The sequence below is a fragment of the Citrus clementina genome, unplaced genomic scaffold (genome assembly GCF_000493195.1).
Source record: "Citrus clementina cultivar Clemenules unplaced genomic scaffold, Citrus_clementina_v1.0 scaffold_2, whole genome shotgun sequence".
In the NCBI taxonomy this organism is placed as follows: domain Eukaryota; kingdom Viridiplantae; phylum Streptophyta; class Magnoliopsida; order Sapindales; family Rutaceae; genus Citrus; species Citrus x clementina.
The window spans coordinates 33919612-33941088 of NW_006262688.1; the positions used below are offsets into that span (position 1 = coordinate 33919612).

General features: G+C 33.5%; 4 protein-coding genes across 10 annotated transcripts; 2 read left to right on the forward strand and 2 right to left on the reverse strand.

The window, feature by feature from the left end:
* The first annotated feature begins 5355 nt into the window (after window positions 1-5355).
* On the forward strand, window positions 5356-10708 carry LOC18053410 (negative regulator of systemic acquired resistance SNI1). 6 transcript variants are annotated; one of them, XR_002907065.1, is made up of 16 exons: window positions 5357-5539; window positions 5726-5792; window positions 5921-6014; window positions 6129-6182; window positions 6430-6519; window positions 6669-6740; window positions 7892-7973; window positions 8083-8132; window positions 8346-8558; window positions 8636-8706; window positions 8798-8867; window positions 9131-9196; window positions 9293-9445; window positions 9584-9714; window positions 9947-10067; window positions 10432-10518. XR_002907065.1 is itself a non-coding variant. In XM_024190312.1 (15 exons), exons 1-15 carry the CDS (start codon window positions 5425-5427, stop codon window positions 10490-10492), a joined length of 1389 nt encoding a protein of 462 aa, XP_024046080.1. In that variant the 5' UTR covers window positions 5356-5424; the 3' UTR covers window positions 10493-10708. The 6 variants fall into 6 exon arrangements, 3 of the variants coding, with proteins under 3 accessions (XP_024046080.1, XP_024046081.1, XP_024046078.1); XR_002907067.1 differs by having other exon boundaries at window positions 5448-5646; XM_024190312.1 differs by lacking the exon at window positions 9947-10067 and having other exon boundaries at window positions 5356-5539; window positions 10432-10708.
* A 35-nt stretch (window positions 10709-10743) lies between these two features.
* Window positions 10744-12809, reverse strand: LOC18053336 (D-aminoacyl-tRNA deacylase). Of its 2 annotated transcripts, XM_006449386.2 has the most exons (8): window positions 12570-12809; window positions 12377-12468; window positions 12173-12239; window positions 12015-12045; window positions 11678-11818; window positions 11193-11218; window positions 11052-11110; window positions 10744-10944 (listed from the first exon to the last, which is right to left on the reverse strand). In XM_006449386.2, the coding sequence occupies exons 1-8, from the start codon at window positions 12717-12719 to the stop codon at window positions 10914-10916; spliced, it is 597 nt and encodes a 198-aa protein (XP_006449449.2). In that variant the 5' UTR covers window positions 12720-12809; the 3' UTR covers window positions 10744-10913. The 2 variants fall into 2 exon arrangements, 1 of the variants encoding a protein (XP_006449449.2); XR_002907068.1 differs by lacking the exon at window positions 11193-11218 and having other exon boundaries at window positions 10934-10944.
* Window positions 12810-12990: 181 nt separating this feature from the next.
* LOC18053337 (peroxidase 19) lies at window positions 12991-16797 on the reverse strand. The gene is made up of 4 exons (XM_024190985.1): window positions 16733-16797; window positions 16186-16201; window positions 14366-14566; window positions 12991-13653 (listed from the first exon to the last, which is right to left on the reverse strand). Exons 1-4 carry the CDS (start codon window positions 16795-16797, stop codon window positions 13075-13077), a joined length of 861 nt encoding a protein of 286 aa, XP_024046753.1. The 3' UTR covers window positions 12991-13074.
* A 1152-nt stretch (window positions 16798-17949) lies between these two features.
* Window positions 17950-20310, forward strand: LOC18053338 (ATP synthase mitochondrial F1 complex assembly factor 1). The gene is made up of 4 exons (XM_006449389.2): window positions 17950-18425; window positions 18513-18592; window positions 18673-18731; window positions 19783-20310. Exons 1-4 carry the CDS (start codon window positions 18129-18131, stop codon window positions 20085-20087), a joined length of 741 nt encoding a protein of 246 aa, XP_006449452.1. The 5' UTR covers window positions 17950-18128; the 3' UTR covers window positions 20088-20310.
* The last annotated feature ends 1167 nt before the right edge of the window (window positions 20311-21477 follow it).

Below are 21477 nucleotides of genomic sequence, written 5' to 3' on the forward strand. Positions count from 1 at the left end.
TTTCAACTTGTACATGTCTCAAAAATTAATGCTGAGCCTGAGGGATTTCTTGTACCTGGCAATAAAAATTGGTTGCTATTGGGGCAAAAGATAAGTTCTAATGTAACTGGGAGCAGTACAATTGTCTTCAATGTTACGGCAGTTTAGGGCCCCATGTCCATCGCCAACTCAAAAATGCAGATGCTGATCATTAGCTATTTGTTCAACCATTATGCTTCTAAAGCTTGTCAGATAAGCTTGCTATATTAATTATGTCCATTATTTTTGCAGCAATTGCGGATGTAACCAATAAAATTCGTTAATTAGGTTTAATCTGAGGAGCTAATGATATTTATGTACGCAAGTACACTAATAAAGTTTCCTTACAATTATCAATTATGCGTCTATGCATGAGTACCCTTATGTCTTTTTATCAGTATGACAGAGCTAGACAACGATATGAAGAGTGAATTAAACTCGTTGTCGTTGCAAATTGCAATGCGCCTCAAGATTGGGTGTCAAACATAAATTAAAAGATTTTAGATTTTATTTCTTGCCACAAAAGAATAAATAAATAAATAAATCATCTGTGAATGTCCAGTACTGCGATGAAAATTAGCTGTGAAGATCTGCATAATCACACATGCAACTATTCAACTGTATAAGAGGTTTTGATGTTTGATAGAGATTGACGGCCCTATAAAAAAGTTGATATTGGCTACATGCAACAATCGCACATGCATTTTAATTTTGATTTTGATGGCAATTTGAATTTACATTTTAATACTTTATCAAAGATAAATAAATCTGAGTTGTGGTACGGATTTAAATGTGTCTCTCACAGTTGGGGCTCACTCAAGACCACCTCGTAGTTCAGACAAAAAAAATAAATAAATAAAGAGAATGCAGTTGCGCGAGTACTTTATCTCGACTTCTGTAAGTTCTTGATCAACAAGTGCAGTCTCAACTTTCTCTTTTTGATCGGTGTAATTTGATTATTATAAGCTAACATATATATATATACTGAAAAATTTTCCTACCCAAAATTAAGTTCGGATCAAACATATCAAATAATAAACGGACTTTTACAATATTGTAAAATAATTTACAGTATAACAAATTCGTTTTAAATTTTAATCCAAATTCTAAATTCATTTCTAATAAATATTTTTGGGGTAGGTTCAAGAGACACATTTTTAAACACAATTTTTCAACCATTAGATTAGATTGAAATGAAGGATCAAGATTAGATAACATGAGTTATTAATTTCATTAATATCTTTCTCTCTCTTCTCTTTAATGTTTAATTCTCTTTCTTCTTTTATTTAAGATTTTCTTTTTTTCTCTCTCCTATAAATGATTGTAAATGAAATAATTAAACCCATCAAAATTAATTTACTTACAAACAGTGAAATAAAATAACAATATATGCAACAAACTTGTACAATTTTCGATCTGTAGTTTCAGAACTAGCACTACAAGTAAGCCGTATATGCACAACCTTTTTCAATAAACTTCGTAAAAGGTTTTAATAAAAAATCACGATCATTTCCTATCAAACAACATTGTTCTTTTCCATTATATTTTAAATTAATTTGCTTATATAATTTGTAAATGGAATATGTAAAAGTTTATACACAAACACAACAAAAAATTTAAAAAAAATTGATATAATGCCAAACAAAACATTGATATGAATCTGATCATTTCATCACGAAGCATATGTAAATAAATAATGATGCAGTTGAAGAAGATTGAGAAGAAGGGAATCTTCGTCAGCACATCCACTAATCGAAGAAAGTACAAGGACAAGTGCTTCTGGGTAATTAAAATGGGCTAGTTTATAGTTACAAATAGATTATGTAAGTTACAAAAATTAATTTTGATGGCTTTAATCATTCCATTTACAATCATTTATAGGAGACAGAAAAGAGAATTTTTTTTTTTTTTTTTATATGAAACTGAATCTTTCATTTCTCAAAATCAGTGATTACAGACAAAATACTTTCTGGAATGTTTTCCAGCCATGAGATTACAGTATCTTGCTTTAAGGCTAATTTGGCTAATGAGTGGGCTGCACTGTTGCCACTTCTCAGAATATGCTGAAATTTGCTCTGCTGCATTCTTGATAAAATGGCTTGAATCTCGGAGATTAACCAAAAGATCTCTTTCCGAGCGCCCTTTCTATTTAAAACCAAATCCACTACTTCCTGGGAATCTGTTTCAACAATCAAGGGCAAACAACCAGCTTGCTCTGCAATTTCTAAACCAAACTTTGTGGCTTCAGCTTCTGCGAAAGCAATGCTTCCATGGAACTCTGCTGGTTTCATAGCTGCTGCTGTACACTGAGAAAAGAGAAAGTTTTAAATAAAAGAAGAGAGAGAATTAAACATTAAAGAGAGGAGAGAGAAAAATATTAATGAAATTAATAACTCATGTCATCTAATCTTGACCTTTCATTTCAATCCAATCCAATGGTTCAAAAATTATGTTTAAACTTGTGTTTAAAAATGTGTCTCTTGAACCTATCCCAATATTTTATATGATTATTTTTTAGATGTGGGCACTCTTTATTTTATAAACTACGAAATTGAGATTTTTAAACTATAACTTTTATAAAATCTCGAATCCTCATATTTAAAAAAATAAGAACACTCTCGCTGATGATAGACTTTCTCTCTCTCTCTCTCTCTCTCATTAATTAGACCAGCTGCGGTGCTATGGAGTCGAGATGTTTGATTGAATGTCAACAAAATGATTCACATATACTGATAAACATGCTCCATGGTAATGCAATTTCAGCACGCAAATTGCTTCGAGAAATATATTTCTTTTAATTTTCTTTTCAGATTTTTATATTCTATGAAGTTGCATGCACTAAAAAATTATTTATGAAATCCTTTTTTTTTTGTAGTAGAGAATATAATATATTTAAATATTTTGATTTATGGAAACAAAAAGAATAAGTATAATTATGAACAAAATATATCATGAATCGACGAAAATATTGTTAATTGTTATTGTAAAAGTAAGTGATTTATTTTTTGTAGAATTACTCATAGTGATAATGTTATACTATATCAACCTTTAAAAAAAAAAAAAAATTAGACCACACCATGACATTTTTTATAGCAAGTTAAAATAGTACTAACAGTTTAGCTTCCTGATGATTTCAAATTTTTCAATAAATATATTATTGAATTATTTTATCAAATAAATCTCTAACTCTAATTGAAAATGAAATAGAAATTCTATCATTTTATAAAAAATATATAAAAAATTAAGCAATATAAGTGAATTTTAAAGATTACACCACCTATTTGAGCTAAAACATAACACCTCAACTTTGCAGGTTAGGTTCGGGTCTTATCATCAATAATTTAACAAATGTTGGTTTTCATATTCTACTTATGAGAAAATATTTTTCACATAAATATGGGTATAGTTAGGGATGGCAATGGGCACCGCCCGCAGCGGGTTTGCCATTACCAAACCCAAACCCACCCGCAACCCGCAGCGGGTTTTAATTTTTTTAAAAAACCCACCCGCAGCGGGTTTTAACAATTACCAAACACGCAATGGTACCCGGCGGATTTTTTGCGGGTTTCCGTATTTAAAATCACAAATGTTTAATATATAAATTTATAATAATAACCTCAAATTCCATATAACACACTCAATTTTATATTTAAATAATCTAAATGAAAAATTAAAATTTCCACATTAATCCAACACAAATTCTCAAATTTAAGTATAAATTACACAAATTCATTTAAAAACACAAACTAGTATATAAAAATAATGATTACATTTCATATTATCATTTAAAACAAGCTCCAAGAGAAGATATTCATTTCATTCACCACTATAAGCACCCATCCAACACAATGCCTATAATAATAATTAAGATTAATATTTTCAAATACTAATTCGAATGGAAATGCCTTTAGTTTTCTTTAGGTTATAACTTTAGAATGAGAGATGGGCCACATACTCGCATACACCACTTTGAGTCTTTGGCTATTTGGTAATTTGAATAATGACATTATTTTCTTTATACATTTTTAGATTAAAATTAAATTAAAAATATTTAGAAAAAATATTACGGGTTTGGTGGATATCCATGCGGGTATCCATCGGATATAAGGTTAATACCAAATCCACCCGCATCCATGTGCGGATTTTAGTTTATAATACTAAACCCGCCCACAACGGTTAAAATTACCCGCAGCGGGCGGGTTTTGGCGGGTGGGTTTGGACGGATTTGCGGGTTTGCCGGTACAATTGCCATCCCTAGGTATAGTTGATATGTCATCTCTCAAATATTAATGAGGACAAATATTTTATATATCCTACTATATAAATATATTTTTTTATACATCCTAATATGTGAATTTAAAAAAAAAAAGATGTGTTTGCAAAAACCTTAACCGGGTTGGACGATTGTCCATTGATGGTTAGTGTTCAAGTGGATCCGGCAGGGTTAAATGGGGCTGCTGATGGAGGCTGATGGCATTAAATTTCATTGTGGGTCGATCCATATATGATCTTTAGTCTTTAGCCCAAACGGATTTTGTGCTGATTATTGTTGACTTTTGGCTCGTTATCTACTTATAGATGCATTTTTTAGTTTATAGTAATCATAAGGTGACCCTAAAAATAGAAGTTAAAAAAAAAAAAAATTCATGCCAGTTTTGCATATCATCACCGTGTATTTGGAATAATATTTATGATTTTATGCAACTTTGGTTGGACGTACCACTTGGTTCTTTTATGCAAATTGCCTCTAATTTGAGAAAGTCTTACATGTACATTATCCGGATACATGTCCAATAGAATATATAAATATATATATATATAATTTTATAAACTCTTATTATAATTTTTGGTGTTGTTTATTTTTTTAATAGAATTTTAAAGTTTAAATAAATTATTTTTCTTCTACTAGTAAAAACTTAAATTTTAGATTTTTGAGAGTAAATGTTGAAAAAAAAATTTTAAATATTAAAATATCATTTACTTATTTGACAATTTTATTTTATTTTATTTATAACATAACTTTAAAAACTTATCTATTAAAGTAATTTTATAAATTTTTAATAAAAATTATTATTGACAACTAAACAACTAAAATTATTTTGATAAACACTCTATTTATAAAAATTCTACTAATATAAACTCTATTTAAAAAATTGTATCAAACAGAGCATTGGAGTTAATTCAATCATTTAAAAATCTGCTATTGATAATTATTATATATAATTAAATCTTGACGTATAAATGTACTTGTGTAACTATAAAGAAACAAAAAAAAAAATTTTTTTTTTGAAATTAAAAAGTAAGTATAAACTTTTGTAGGCGCCAATTTCATTTTTATAGGGAGGAGGGTGCGGTAGGAGTGGTAGGGGGAGGGGGCTCCATCAATATCGTGGGAAGAGCAAGAGTATGGAGAGAACAAGCACCAACCGCAGAAGGAGCAACAGAACAGGCATCGAAGAGAACACATTAGCAATCGTCGAATCCACCGAAGCCAAAGACACTCAAGACGCCGACGATGACAGTACCTCACTTTCCATCCCTTCCTTTCTGTTTGTTTCCCCCGAAACCCTGAAAAAATCAAAGAAATTCTTTTACGTTTCGATTTGACGTATCTGCGACGCTATAAATGTGAAGTTGTTACTTGTTATTTTATACGTATTTCTTTCAAAATTTATAGCAACCTATTTAATCACGCTTTTCAAATTAGGGATTTCTTTTCTTGAAGCTGTTCGCGCTTCTTCCTTTGCAAGTGAAGTTGCAGTTCCTCCAACTAAGTAACTTTTTTTTTCTCTTTTTTTTTATTTATATTTTTGCCTTTTCAAATAATTGGAATCGCTATTTATGTAGTTATTAAATTTATGCTTTCAAATAATGGTTTAATTGAGGAATTTGTTCTGTTTAGCAAAATGTACGCGGCTGTGTTACAAATTTTAAGGGTTGGGAAATCCCTTGAATTGATAATGTCAAGTTATCAGCTTCTTATTGATTTAGACAAGGTAATTTTTGTGGGAAAATAAATCTAATTCAATTTACTTTTACACCTGCAACTGCATTAACATTGTATTATGAGTACTTATATTATTTGTTGACATTATCTATTATTGGTATAGCATTTTCCACAGGTGTTTGTTTCCAAATCACACGAGCTGGTTGTTGTTGATGAGGTATTATTCCGTCCACAATGTTTTTTATGGTATTTATGGACAAAAAAATTTATTTGATGATATTCATATTTCCTACTATATCTTGCATGTATTGCACATATATATGGGCCTCCATGGTTCTTATACAGGTTCGACAACATGACCAGTTCAAATTAATATCTCAGGAAATGTAGAATCATCTATTGTAATTTGTAGATTTTAAGTCCCTTTACGTTTAGTTAGAATATATTGATTTATTTGCTTGTAGGCGTGGTCACCATTTGCCTTCAGCTCAGATGTTGCTTCTAATGAAAGCCGAGCAGCTGGAGAAAACTCTAGCAGCCTGCTTGATTTTTCAGTGAGTTGAAACTGTTGTGCTTGTTCTCAATATTAGTTTTTCTATAACCAATTTTTCATCCAACTGATTTTTTCAAAAATAGTTTGCAGCTTTCTTTTAGCGGCTTGTACTGCAATTTAACTTTTATGATTATCTTTTGCAAATTGCAGGGTTTCGCTCTGTTGATAGAAGAGCTTGTCGAAATAGCTACTGTAGAAAACCTTCGAGCAATAGACACAAAGGTTACTTTACTACTTATACTTAGTACATCACAGTTATATGTTTCGAACACCTGATAAATTGAGAAATAAATGGAAAAGGTTTCGCTTGGGATCATCTAAGGGCATGATATAGAGAACCCTGAAGTGGCAAGAGGCTCAGTGTAACACCCTAGGCGAATCCCACATCGGCAAAGCACGGGAGAGATGCTGGGTTTATAAGGGGTGATCCACACCTTAATTGGCAAGACGCGTTTTGGGGTGTATGGGCACTCCAAGAACAAATCCGTGCGGGCCTTGTTAAGGCCCAAAGCGGACAATATCTTGTCAGGTCTGGGTTGGGTCATGACATTGTGGTATCAGAGCGGCTCCGCGTGTCCTCTTGAGCGATGGTGGGGCAAACCTCAGCGAGGACGCTGAGTCCCCAAGGGGGGGTGTATGTAACACCCTAGGCGAATCCCACATCGGCAAAGTACGGGAGAAATGCTGGGTTTATAAGGGGTGATCCACACCTTAATTGGCAAGACGCGTTTTGGGGTGTATGGGCACTCCAAGAACAAATCCGTACGGGCCTTGTTAAGGCCCAAAGCGGACAATATCTTGCCAGGTCTGGGTTGGGTCATGACATTGATGTAACACCCTAGGCGAATCCCACATCGGCAAAGCACGGGAGAGATGCTGGGTTTATAAGGGGTGATCCACACCTTAATTGGCAAGATGCGTTTTGGGGTGTATGGGCACTCCAAGAACAAATCCGTGCGGGCCTTGTTAAGGCCCAAAGCGGACAATATCTTGCCAGGTCTGGGTTGGGTCATGACACTCAGAATGCTTGTTTAGCCTCGTATAGGTTTGAAGCGTGGATAAAAATCTTGGTTCAGGATTCATACTTGATCAGGCCTTCATTTTGAAGTAGAAATTGATACTAAGAAAAGAGTGCTTATCTGTATGTGCACACATATATAGTCATATACTCTTAGCTGATTAGATCATATAATATACCAATTATCAACAGTAAATTCATTAGCTTGCTCTTGTCGTATACATGCCGTGTTTATATTATAATGAACTTTCATGAATTCAATTTTTGTTTAGTTTTTTGTTTCCAATGTGTTTACTCAGTTCTTGTAGTAACAATCTTTTTGGTATTGTCTTGATTCTTACATGCCATCTTGCAGAACCTCAGGAATATGTTACTGTTTCAATATCTCGTCAGCTTTTTTGAAGGAGATTTTCTGCCTCGTAAGACTATTTATGCAGGCAAGTCAATATCCATTGGTACATTGAAAAAAAAAGGGGGATCAATATCTATAATCTTTGTGCTTATCAAGATTTTGAAAATTTTGATTATTGTATTCTCATATTGCAGAAACAATGAACTGGACCATTTTGCGTGAGTCCTTTCTCAACATGCTTCTGGTACACTTTCACTATTGAATCCTCGAACTTTAATAGAAATCATATCACTTTCATTATTGATACACCCTGATTAAGTGATAGTTGCATCATGAGTATCTCTTGATCTCTGTTTCTCTTCAAATTGAAGTTCTTGTTGTCCCATATCCTTGAAACACTGTATTCTTATGAAGTTGTTGAGAGATGTGAGACTACCAAAGTAAATTTGTTTTGTAGGGGTCAAGAAGAATAAATTATAAAAATTTGATGAAGGATTGCTTGTCCATTTTATGTGGATTATCTCAAGTTTATACTGGAATGAGTGATAATTGTGGAAGCCCAGAGAATTCTAATACCAAGCCATCTGAAGATTGCAATCCTGCTTTGGCATTTGCTTTACTGCAAGTAGGAAAGAGCACCTGCATTGCTATGCAGAAATTTCTAATAATAGTGAGTTATTAATCACTCAAATTTTATGATTCGAAAGTTACTTTGAATTTAAGTTCTGATCTTGTAAAATGTTTTAGATTATGGAGCTTGATAATTCAAAGAAGAACGCAGACATGCAAGGTCAAACAACCAGAGCTGATGGTGTGAGGTATTTATTTTCTTCTTATGTGATGCGGCTTTTGTGCACATTCAATCTCTTTTGGTTATTGAAGTGGCATACATCTTCGGATTTGGTGCAGAACCCCAGTGGTGGAGATAGTTTTGGATGAGCTGACTTACAATGTAGATATGCTTTTGCCATTTCTTCAGGTACACAGATCAATGAATTGTTTTATGCTCTTTTTTAGTGGTTGCAAGGAAAATTATATCCTTCAGATAATGATCAATTTAGCAGAATCTTTCTCTTCGTATTTATTTACTCACTTGTGTACAACACAATCTGCATTTGCTTTTGTTCCCAGCTTCTAAAAGCTTTTGTGATTTGTGGTTATTCAAATTTTCTGCTGTTATTTAACAAATGGGTGATCTGGACAAAATTTCCAATTTATTGGGTTATGAAAAATGTGTTCCAGGTCTTTAATCAACCTAAGTGGAAACTGGAAATTGTTGTGCAGTATTTCTCAAAATACACTACTAAGGCAAGTCAATTGCACTGATGCATTTAGTTATATTGTCTAAGGTCTTTTTATTAGACAAGTAGGTGGTATGCGTGATTGATTGTGCCTCATCCATAGCCTTCTGTTCGCACAAGGAGATCAAACGGTCCTGTTGATGATGCTACTTTCACTGGAATTTTGAATTGGTTTTCAAGGAGCACAGGAACCAAGAGCATTCTGAAAAAGATTAGCATACAAGTTATTCAGTTGCTATTGGCACATGGTTTTCAGGTGATTGTTTTTAAGTTCATTAAGTGTTTTTAAGTTCATTATATATACGCTACCATGTAATTTTGTTTCTATCTATATATTTATTGATGATACTAGTTTCTTCATTTCCACAAATTTTCTAACATTTATAAAACTCAGGCTTTTTTGTTGCTATCATCCCAAAATATTGAAGGAGTCATGGATTCCAAGGAAGAGACTAGAGAAAGCTCTCTTGTGGAAATATGCAAGAGTATGATCTGTGCTTTTCAGAGTTTGAAAAGAACAAACGAGTAAGTTTTTCCTTAAGTTTTCCGTGCAAGAAGTTTTAATGTTTATGATATGTAATTTATCCAATAACCCTATCAAGGAGCATAACGAAATGAATGAATTTTCAGCTTGGTAATGGTATGGTAAAGAACAGTTAGAAACAGTAGTATTAAGTTTTATTTGAATATGTTTTCGAGTAATTATTATGCCGACCGCACCCCTTTTCAAAAGGAAAATTATTGTATTATGTTGCAGTGAAATGGAGATTTTGCCAATTTCAAAAGAAGCTTTATTTACAGCAGCAACAATCCTCTCAACGAACTAATTAAGAGTTCAGAATATCATCTTACTTATTTTGAAGGACATCTTATCACAGGTAACTGGATTAACTACTGCTGTTTACATATGTTGATGAGGGGACCTCCTTCAAGTTCTCTCTATATTTGATCTGCTGTCAGGTGGATCGCATGCATAAGGAGCATAGATTTCTAAAGATCGATTTGCGAAACTGTCCGAGTTACTAATGTGTTTGAATGCTTACGTATACAGTGTCACATTCTTGTAATCTTGTCTTGTTCATGTATGCTACTATTTGTACATTTGTACTTCCACTAGGAAAAGCAAATACTTAAATTATTATATAATATACCATGATGCACCGATTGACTACTTTTATACCAAAACTTTTATGAAATAATTTCTTTAATTGAATTGCATTTGCCCTTTTTTTCCATTTGCAGGTTAGGATGCAACTCACTCGTACGAGTGTCTGTCGTGGAATCAATGGGGTCTCACTTTTGACATGTAGTTCACTTTTTAGTTTAGGAATGTATAAAGTTTTAAGTTTATTGATGGTTTTGGGAAAATTACAGAAGTAGCATCTTGGTGCAGCCCTTAGAAGCTATTTTTGTAAGCGTATATATAAAAATGATTATCTTGTTCTGCTTACGTGACCAATTTTATTATCACAATATGCTGTTCTCCCTGTAACATGCACATTCTCATATGGCAACAGATTATGGATTCCGGGAATATCAAAATATGAGGCTGTCTTGATCCGAAATCGTAATAACTTTCACCTTAACAAATAGAAATTGTGTTTTACATTCCTTCAAAGGACAATCGTGAGTTACAATTCACTAGGCCACCTAACAAGTTCATGCGGTCATAGAAGAATGAGTGCACCTTGAGATGTCAATCCATCCAAGATGATCAACCAAGACTATGATTCTCCTACTGCCTCATTTGTATTCCTGAAATAGTTGAGCCCTGATTAGCTATGGAAACTATGATAACTATCAACAAAAATCATGAATCTAGCTGATTACAAGCTCTTGTCCTTAGAGCTTGTGGTACTCACTTTGAAGATTGAGATGAATCAAGCTGCATTGTGACTGGCCCATCATTAACTAGATTAACCTTCATAAATTGGAAAGATACAAAGTTAGAGAAGTGTTCTTAGCAAAGAGATGAAAGAAAAGGATCTTGGTTGGAAACTAACCTTCATCAGTGCTCCAAACACGCCATCTGTACAAATCAATAGGAAAACCCGAGAACCAATACATCAAACACAATACTTTCGAGCAATCCCATTTACATAAGTGTAGGACAAAATTTTAAGTCCATAGAAACTATCTTATGCAAACCATGTCAAGCATGAATTCAGCTCTGACAATGATTTAGTCTGTACCAATAACTTTTCTCATTGTTCATGTGAAGTCATTTGGTCAAAAAAAAAAAATTTTTTTCCACCTTCAATCCACCGAATTTTAAAAAGGCCTAACAAGCATAGCACAAAATAGGCTTCCATCTTGCTTATAACAAAAGATGATAATTAGCAGTACAATTATCCACTAAGTAAAACATATAAGGATCTACCCAGCCAAGGTTTATACATGGAAAACAATCTGCTTAAAATGAAAAGGCGAGATTTGTACAAGAAACTAAAAGAATGCAGAACAAGATGCAACTGGAAAGCACATTTACCTTTTATTGCATCTGGGTTGTAAGATTTTCGAAATTTATCAACTAAAGAACCATAAAACGGTTTTGCTTTCTGGGGTGGCATTGCCACATGAAAATCCGGCTTGTTACCCTTCAATATCCCATACAACGTAAACTGACTCACTGCATCACCATCACCAAGCCAACAGTTTAACCACGCAATGACACCACAACAGACACTGATTAGCATTAACCCAAATAAATGAATTTGAATACAATAAGAAAGTCCTAAAAACCAATTAACCATTCTTTTGTTATTAAAAAAGCCACGTGGGTATCAACTTCTCATTTAATCAATAGCAAAATATGCAAACTCTACCTAGCAAAACTCCATACTTTTTCTGCATAACCTGCAAAGATACATAACCATTCTCATAATTAAAGCTAGACCATACAAATAACTTAATTTTATAACAAATTAAAAAATAATATTCACACGAACACACGTATATGAAAAGAGAGATGAAGAAAAATTACATTAAGGTCCCACCCTTTGCCTGTATTTTCATTTGGAAACAATCTCATGTTCAGAACTTTACGGCAGCTGCATAATTACATTCATTCAGTAATTTTACCAGTCATTTAGTTGCTACTAGGATTGCCACTCACAAAACTTAATAAAATTCGTTAGATTTATAATTAAATAGGAGAAAAGAGAGTGAGAAATGAAAAAGGTTATACACGTAATCCGCGTCGGCGTCGGTGTCGGACTCGTGGAGCCCGACGAGGACGAGGAGACCCGGCCCGATTTCCGACACAAGGCGCCCCTCAACCTGGAAAGGAGAAACAACATTATAAGGGGAGTATTAATCAAAAGAAGCCGACCATTGTGCCATCTTGAATTTTATGGAGTGGGAAAAAGTTTAGATTAGACCTCGACGCTGGCAGAGGCGACTCGTTGGACTACCGCACGCATGGCGTTTATTTGACGCTTTCGATGGTGAAGTTGGGTTTTATTGGGCTTCCTGCTGCGGCTTCGAGCCAAATTGATGGGAAATGAAGGCAGCCATGAAATGGAGTACATGGCTTTTATATTTGTAGCTTGTTGGCTAGCTTCAGAGTTTTGCCCAAGTGGAAACGTTTGTCTATTGGAAATTGAAATGACGGCTTTTTTTTTTTTTTTTAAACTTATCAAATTAGCTCTTTTTTCAATTAAACTAGAAAGTAGCATTCATCTTAAGTTCTTAAACTGGGTAGGATAAAAAAATAAAACTGAAAAAGTTGAGGGCATTATGTGCCATTGCACAATCTTGGAACAATTATTGAAAGAAAGAATCATCTGCGCTCCAGCCTCCAAGCATCTATCACAGAGGGGAAAAACAAAAAAAAATTACAAAGCCTCATCCGTTGAGCAAAAATGGGAAACAGCAACAACCTTTCTACATGTGCATGCCACAATCTTTTCTTTTCTCGCCATGTTTTCTCCCTCTCTTAACACCTATTGAGCCCATTTTCTCCATAGCTACAGCGAAAGCTTGGAAGAATTTCTGCTTATCCTTGCCCAATTCCTGAACCAAAGACTTGGTCCTTGGGTCCAAAAACAAAACTTGGTCTGAGGCCAACAAGCCCAATTTCCCCTCCAAGTTAGCATAATAAGCATGGTCAAACAAAAATGGTGTGGTAACATCAAACGGTGCGACAATGTCAGTATTGCCACCAAAATGTGGACATGCCATTCTCAGAGCCCTTAGTAGCCTTGGATCAATGGCAGGGTCAGGCTGCTTTGTGCCACGATAATCATATAGTCTGCTCACAAAGTGCTCACAATGAGCAAATCCAATTGTGTGCGCTCCAGAAAGAACCACCAAGTCTTCAATTGTCAGCCCTTTTGCGTTGAAGATTTTGATAATTTGATCAATGGTGGAATTTGCACGCGGCAAATTGAAGGGTACCCTTGACGCCATTGATATTTTCCCATCCCATCTCCCCTTCTTAACTTGGTAATAAGGACCCCCAGCCTGCAACAATATTTTGAATATTTCTCTAAGGTTATGAAGATAGGATGTTACATCAATTTCAAACAATAATAACAAAAGCAAAAATGGTCTTGGCATTTACGATGAAATGATTTAATTACGTCTTTGGATAACTAAAATTAAATAAATATATTGATAGTCAGGATCAGCTTACGACAAAATTTATCATTAGCAGACAAATTGGGCACATGGAAATATGTATTTATCTGTTTTTGTCCTGTTGAAAACAGCTTGTTAAGTTTGGTTGTTTAGTGGAAAATGAGACAACAATTTTTCTCTAAAATCTTTCTTCTTTGGAAGCATCGTCAATATCAGAAAATAGGACTAAGCTAGTTCAGAGAAATGAGAGAATAGCCAGTGAGAAGTTGAATGTCTCTATTATTTACCAAGAATCAGAGGAACTATTAATGGAGTCTGCTTTGCTTTTATGAGCAACTTTACAGAGTCTTTTTTTTTTTTTAACCTTTCAAACAAAATATTGGAAGAAAGCAAGCATTCAAAGTGTCTTTATCTAATAACTCGGATTATATAGTTGTAATAAATCAAATGAGCCTTAATATATCCCATTAGAAATTTATCTGCTACTTGATTTTTTTTTTTCTTTTTTACTCAAGAGGCAACTAATTAAGCATATGAATGCGATTGGAACGAATCTGAAAGAGTCAGCTAGAAGCGAAAAGTAGAATTTACTGACCAAATGGATATAATCTCTGGCTGCAATTGCGAGAATGTCTGCACAAGATACAACACCAGGGCACTTGCTCTCCACCAAGGCCTTTGCTTTCCTTATGCTTTCAAATCCCTCTACCCGCAAGTCCTTGTTACCCAATGCATCCTTCTCTGCTAACTCTTTGCTGCCGGGCTTGGTCGCTATCAAAATAGACCCATCACAGCCCTTCAATAAAAAACGAGAGAAAAAAAAAATCAATAATGTACCAGGTTGATGGTAGTTCTGGTAGAGGTTATTACATAGTACTACCAGCGAAATGTGCATGCATGCAAATTAAAATTAAAAAAAAATACTTTACTTCTACAAAGCAGTCATGGAAAAAGAGGCGAATGGTGGCTGGACCAGAAACGGGTGCTTCTTTGAACTGTTGGCTGGTTACTGAACCTACAAGTTGCTCAAGTTGAGGGCAAGATTTTGCATAGTAATCAACTGAGAGTTGGCGTCTGCTGCTGCGAGCATTATTATTATTAGTTTTGGCTGCTAAAATACATGGTGTGTTGAGAATAAGCGAAAAAATGGGCAAGCAAGCCAAAACAAAAGGAAATGAAGAACAAGAAGAAGAAGGAGGAGGAGAAGATGGGACGGACATAATTGTATTGGAGACACAAGGCAGCTTTAGGACAAAAGACTCATACTAATGAGGAGAATATAAAAGTGAGGAACCCAGGTGTGAATGTTTGATGTGTGGGACATATTGCTTGTTGAAAAATAGAGTGAATCAACACCCGTGAAGTCCCAAAACCATAAATAAACCAAAAGATAGGCATATAAAGAGGAGAACTGATGTAAATTAAACAAACCCCCACCCCCCCCCCCCCCCCAAAAAAAAGAATACCCTTCGGAGCCAACTTATTTTAATTAATTGCTTTTATTTTTTAATGGATTACAGAATATAGATGTTTACAATCTGAAATTTACAGGAGTTTAAAATTATACACTTCGGTTAGGGCTTCAAATTGCCAACTGATTTTGCTATATTGAATACAAATGTCAGTTTCTTTTGTTCTGTTTGTTGATTATCTTGTCTCAAAGTGATATTAGGAAATACTCATTAGCATGGAGAATCCATTCACGGGTAGTTGGAAACTTGCAATGATTAAAACCATTAATCATTCTGATTAATCACCAACTTTTGTCAACTAGTGATTGACACATTAGCTGCTAGCTAGCGAAGGCATCACTGATAAACTTTCTTTGGCTCTCTGTGTCATTCTTCAGCAAGATGATAAACGAATTGCTGGTACCCTTAAATCTTGATTGATGTGACAAAATCGAAAGATTAGCCGGTGAAAAAATAATATAAAGAAAATGGAGGATCCTAAATCTTAATGTTGGAGCTTATCTTCGTGCCAATGGCATTAAGGTGGTTGTACCAAGCGAATGAAACAAAATGACGAAATCAATGAATACAAAACTAGAAGGTTGAGCAAAGCTTAGCTTATGGTGAGTGGAGTGAGCCCCATTTGCCAACATAAATGCTTAAATGCAGAACATGTGCAAGAACGAGGGACCTCACCATATATCAATATATCATAAATATACCTTTTGACATATATGAATGAATCCAGGCCATTGATTTCATTCTCCACTGGCTATGTAGAATTTTAATTTTTATTATTTGAACAACAATGGCTATATAGAATTACATAAATTAGATAAATTACTTGCCACTTTTTGGCCTTTTCAGTATATCATTAAGTGGAGATAAGCTTTTTATTGTGAGCGCAGTAAAAGCTGTGAGGGCCATCACACATACACTCACTCCTCGCTTGCTTTAATTGTACTTTTGGATTCATGAGCCTGAACAAGAGAAGTAAAAGGAACCAGAAATCTCACCACCACAGAGACAAAAAAGTTGGTATTTTTTGTTTTTTACTTAAAAGAATTGATTTATTTATGACTTTCAAAGTTCTGCATCTCAGTACAGAAGGTGACCCCAGTCAGATTTTGCGAAAACAGATATTTTAGTCCCAACTCCCACCAGTCACTGTATCAACTTCAGCTCTCTGCAGATTTATATTATTTTATAGGGGTTGAATTTCAAATCTCTTGGCAAGTAACTGCTTATATCCAGGCTTTGAATTATGTAAAAGGTCTAACTAGTCTGAACATTGTAAGGCCAAGAACAGGCGGTTGTTGTTTTTCTTTATTTCCCCTTGGCAGATCAAATTATCAAATATTGAACTAAAATATAAAAAAGAGTAAAAATAAAATGCAACACCAAGAAACTATGGTCCATTCATAAAAAAATATTGTTGATTCTTATTGGTGAGCTCCAAAGTCCCTATCCAAAAAAAGGGAGAAAAAAAAAAAGCTGCAAAGTCAACTTACCTGGGAACCTCGTACAGAGGAACATGGACTGTGGCATAGATTGTCACAAATTTCTTCAGCTCCATTTCGAATTTTAGATATATTTTCAAGGAACGCTGTGGACAGATTGAAGAAGACAGTGGACAACTTACTCAAAGCAGCTTTTCTTTGTTTACATATATATATATATATATATAGGCTTTTGTTATAATTAACTTTTGAGGATGATGTAGAACTCTCGTCAACGCAACTGGCGCTGTTAACCCACCAATAAATTAAATGCCGATATCGCTCCCTCCCTTCATGAAAAGCACTTTGTAGCTCCGGTGCCAAAAAAGGTGCTAAGCATGCAGGCGGATAGAGCGCGTAAAATTTGAACACAATCGTTTACTCTGATATTAATACGACGTGAATAAATGAATTTATATTTAAAAAACTGACATGATTATTTGAATGGGTTTGACTGAATCAACAATATATTTTTTTGTGTGTCGATTTAAGATTTAGTTTCTCAACTCATTTATTCGGGTTATTATATGATTATTAAACAATTAACCAAAACTAATTCATATGTACATAAAATTATTATTATATTTTTAATTACAAATTAATTTATAGAGTATTATAATTCAAATTCAAATATTAGATGTGATTTTTTTAAGGATAAACATTTATATGGTGTTCCATTTTGTAAAATTCTAAATAGATTTAAAACTTCAATGATATAAATGTGTTATATTTTGGTAGATATTTATATTTTATAATATCAATACATAATATTATTTAAATATACAGGAGTGCAATTTCTATCAAATGAGTATGTAACGTTTGATGTAAATCTTACTAAATAAGTGTTAAGCATGATATTAGTTTATATAGTATGTTAGATGACAAAATTACCTAATTATTGATTGGATGTGTCAGATCACTCGTTTATTTTATGTTTCGGGTTTAAATTTTAATATTTTTACATAATTACTAAATGAGTCCGTATGTAGATCAGTCTAAATTTATCACAATATGAACGTAATCGGATGACCCAGATCTAAACTTGACTACTATGTTGTTCACACCTGTGCCAAAACTTTTATCTTTTTATTTTCTTGCAATAAATTACTAATAATAATTTTAGGTGCCATTCAACTTCTCTATTTTTTTTTCATTTAGAGAAAATATGAATAATTCGTTAGTTTAATAGCAATTGGGCTCTTTGGATTTGGCAATTGGGCCGAATTCGATCCACTTCAATAGCCGAACGATTCGTTTTGCCGTGAGACGCAATTGATTTGACAAGGCTTTCTTCGTTACAAGGACACACGCTGAAGCTTGGATTGCGGGCTAGCTATTTGATAAAATTCCCGACTCAAGTCCGTTAACTTCAAGTTTGTAATTCTGTTTTCTCACATAAATTTGTACAATGCTACGTTTGTCGTCAAGATTCTTAAGAACCAAAGTCTCCTCAGTGAAAGATCTCTTCACCAAAACATCTTCTTCATACAGTTTCACTGCCTTCCCTGTAAACCCAACCATCCAAAAACAACGAGAGAAAGCGATTCCATGCGACTTCTTGAAATGGTCTTCGCTTGGTTTGTATAGAACCTCAAGGTTTGCAACTGGGTTCACGCCGTTGCAGCCAAAGCCGTTGGATTCGATTATTGATATCGAGCGAGCCAAGGATAAATCTGCCGAGGATCTTGCTACGATTTGGGACGATGTATGTACCATTTCGGGTACTTCTGCATTTTTTTTTTTGTGAACAATTTTTTTGGGTTCATATAATTAATGGGTTGTGTTATTTCAGTATCATTTGGGAAGGGGTCACATTGGCGCGTCCTTGAAAACCCAGCTTTATCGTTTATTGGAGCACAGAGCAGCTGATTGGTAATTTGTTAATGATTTTATTATGTATCTGTCTGCATTCTCCATGTTCTGCATTCTTATTTTTCTATTGCTCTTTACAGCCGCTACTTTGTAATTCCTCTGTGGAAAGGAAGTGGCTATGCAACAATGTTTGTTCAAGGTTTGGTCTCCGATGAATCTCGCATATCTTACATGCTGCTATTTAGTGAGATTTGGTCATCTTCTATATTTAAAAAAAAAAAAAAATTCTTGTCTTGGTACATAGATTGGCCCTTTTGGTGTACCAACTCAAGAGTGCTTGAGGTACTTTTGTTGAATAAGTGAATAGAAGAGATAACACTTGCATCACGGTAAACAGGATGTAACAAATGTTTTAACAACTAGATTTGGTTTATGGTAATAGATACAAGTTTTATTCTCTTCATTACTGCAGTTGTGGCATTAACCTGAAGTTAGCTGATTGAACTCTGAAGTGAGGAATTCCTTTTAAATCCCTTTTTAATGAATGGACATTATTTGCACCCACACGGTAGCCATTTTAGAGTTTTCCTGTTTTAGTAAAGATAAGGTTTGAAAAGAGACCATCGACTAGGTTATGAGAACCATCTTCTTAGTTCATAAATGTGCGCTTATTTGAAAATGAGTCGGTAATGTTATTTTTAACTGAAGAGAAATGTCATTATTTTTAACTTGGTCTCTACTTGCCATGTCAAAGTTAGCTTCTATAGGCCATTTCTCTTTTTGGGGAAACCTTAGATGGGGTTATGCTTCCTTATTTAACTAGAATTTATTTGTTGAAAACTTGAAACTTTTATTATAACTGTCCCAACCGTGTCTGTCTGATTGCCTGGCTCCTTCGTGTCTGTCTCTATGTTCATGGACTATTGATATGACCACCTAGCTTTTGTTTTGTTCTGTTTTCTTATTTAATGAAAGGGATCACCTACTTTAATATTGCCGTTTTTAACTTTATGGTTAAAAATTGGGATTGTTGAAAGTATTCATATGTGGATATTGAGGTGGTTATAACAAGTTTAGTAATGTCATGTGTTACCCGCACTTATTTTCTTAGCTTAGGGCCAGTCAGGAAGGATTTTCATTACTTCAAGCAATACAATTCACTGAAACTTGTTCTCAGGAAATCTGTGAAAGGAAAGTTTTTGTTTGAAGTAAAGCTGTTAGTTAGTAAGGTAAATCTGTTTCTCTTGCAGTACAACTGCCTCACATTCTTGTAACTGGACTTGAGGATTACAAAGCCAGAGGAACTCAAGCAGCTCCCTACTTCACTGCATCATTTTACACAGACTTTGCAGAGAGCAAGGACTTGGTGCTTATCCGTGGAGATATTGTGTTCACGAGTAAGCTCACTGACTCAGAAGCAGAATGGCTCTTGGAGACCATTCAATCTTTCTATTTGAATGATGTGAGATTTAAGCTTGTGGAACGGTTCAATAAGGAAGCACGAAACTTTGAATTCAAGGATGTCTTGCGAGCCTTGAGCATGCCCCTCCTATGATTTCCTGGAGGATTGCAAGCTTTCCAAAGTAACTGTACAACTGAAAAAGAGAAGAGTTGAAGCAGTAGCAATAAGATCGCCGCAGAATATTACCCCGTAAGAGGGAAGATGATACCCTGTATTTTGAAAGTATGTTTTGTATACTTTTTTTTTTTCAATCTTCTATTGTGGTTCGAGCACCTTCATTTTTACTTTTAATGGAAACATTGATTTTGTAACTGGTTATGTGCACTTTTTAATGCTTAGTAGAATAGATGAAAGCTTCATGAAATTGTTTATGATTTTTTTTTTTTGGGGAAAAAAGGACAGCTACGTCCCTTGGTTTGGAGAAATAGTCATAAAATTCTTAAGTTTTTAAAAAGGAACACTAATTTTTTTTTGAAAAAATATCCACTGTCCATTCATTTTTTCTAATTTTTTTTTAAAATACACAGTTCTTTTTTTTTTTACTGGAATCCACCTAAAGTTATATTTTGTTTCACTTTTCTACTTCCATTTGGAATCCGTTAAGAAAATAACGGAAACTTAAAAAAATGATCATTTTACCCCCAAAACAAAAATTACAATTTCACCCTAAAAATTGTCAAAAATAATCAGATTAAATCTATTAATTTTCCCCATCGGTCAATAAAAAAATTAATTCCACAACCATCAAATGTAGTTTTTTTTTTTAAATATTTCTGTAATTAGAATGTTAAATTATAACAGTAGTATTAAAAATAACTCAATCTCATAAACCATCAATTGAATTTAAGATAAGTAGAGTTTTATTATTCATTGAGTTATAATCGCTAGTAGTTAAAATTTGTTTGTACTTTATTAACGTACCAATAATGATATTCATCGTTAAATCTGATTATTTTTGGCATTTTTAGGATTAAATTGTAATTTTCATTTTGAGGGTAAAATGGTTATTTTTTAAGTTTCCGTTAGTTTTCTTAACGGATTCCAAACGGAAGTGGAAAAGTAAAACAAAATGTAACTTTAGGTAGATTCCAGAAAAAAAAAAAAAGAATTGTGTGTTTTTGAAAAAATTAAAAAAAATGGGTGGACGATGATATTTTTCCTTTTTTTTTACCATAATACTCTTTATCTCTATTAACTTAAAAAATCAATTCTAGTGTTTTATAATAAATAAAAATATAATATTAAAATAAATATAATAATGTAAATATTTTAAAATAATATTAATATTTACAATTCATTAAACATATTTTATTATATTAAAGTAAATTTTATAATAAACAGAAATATAATATTAAAATAAATGTATTAAAATTTAAATTATTTTGAATATTATGCAAAATAATAATTTAACAATATTAATATGTGAGATGTTTTTAATTGTAAAATAGATTTAACCCAAATATTTATTTAAAATCTCTAAAAT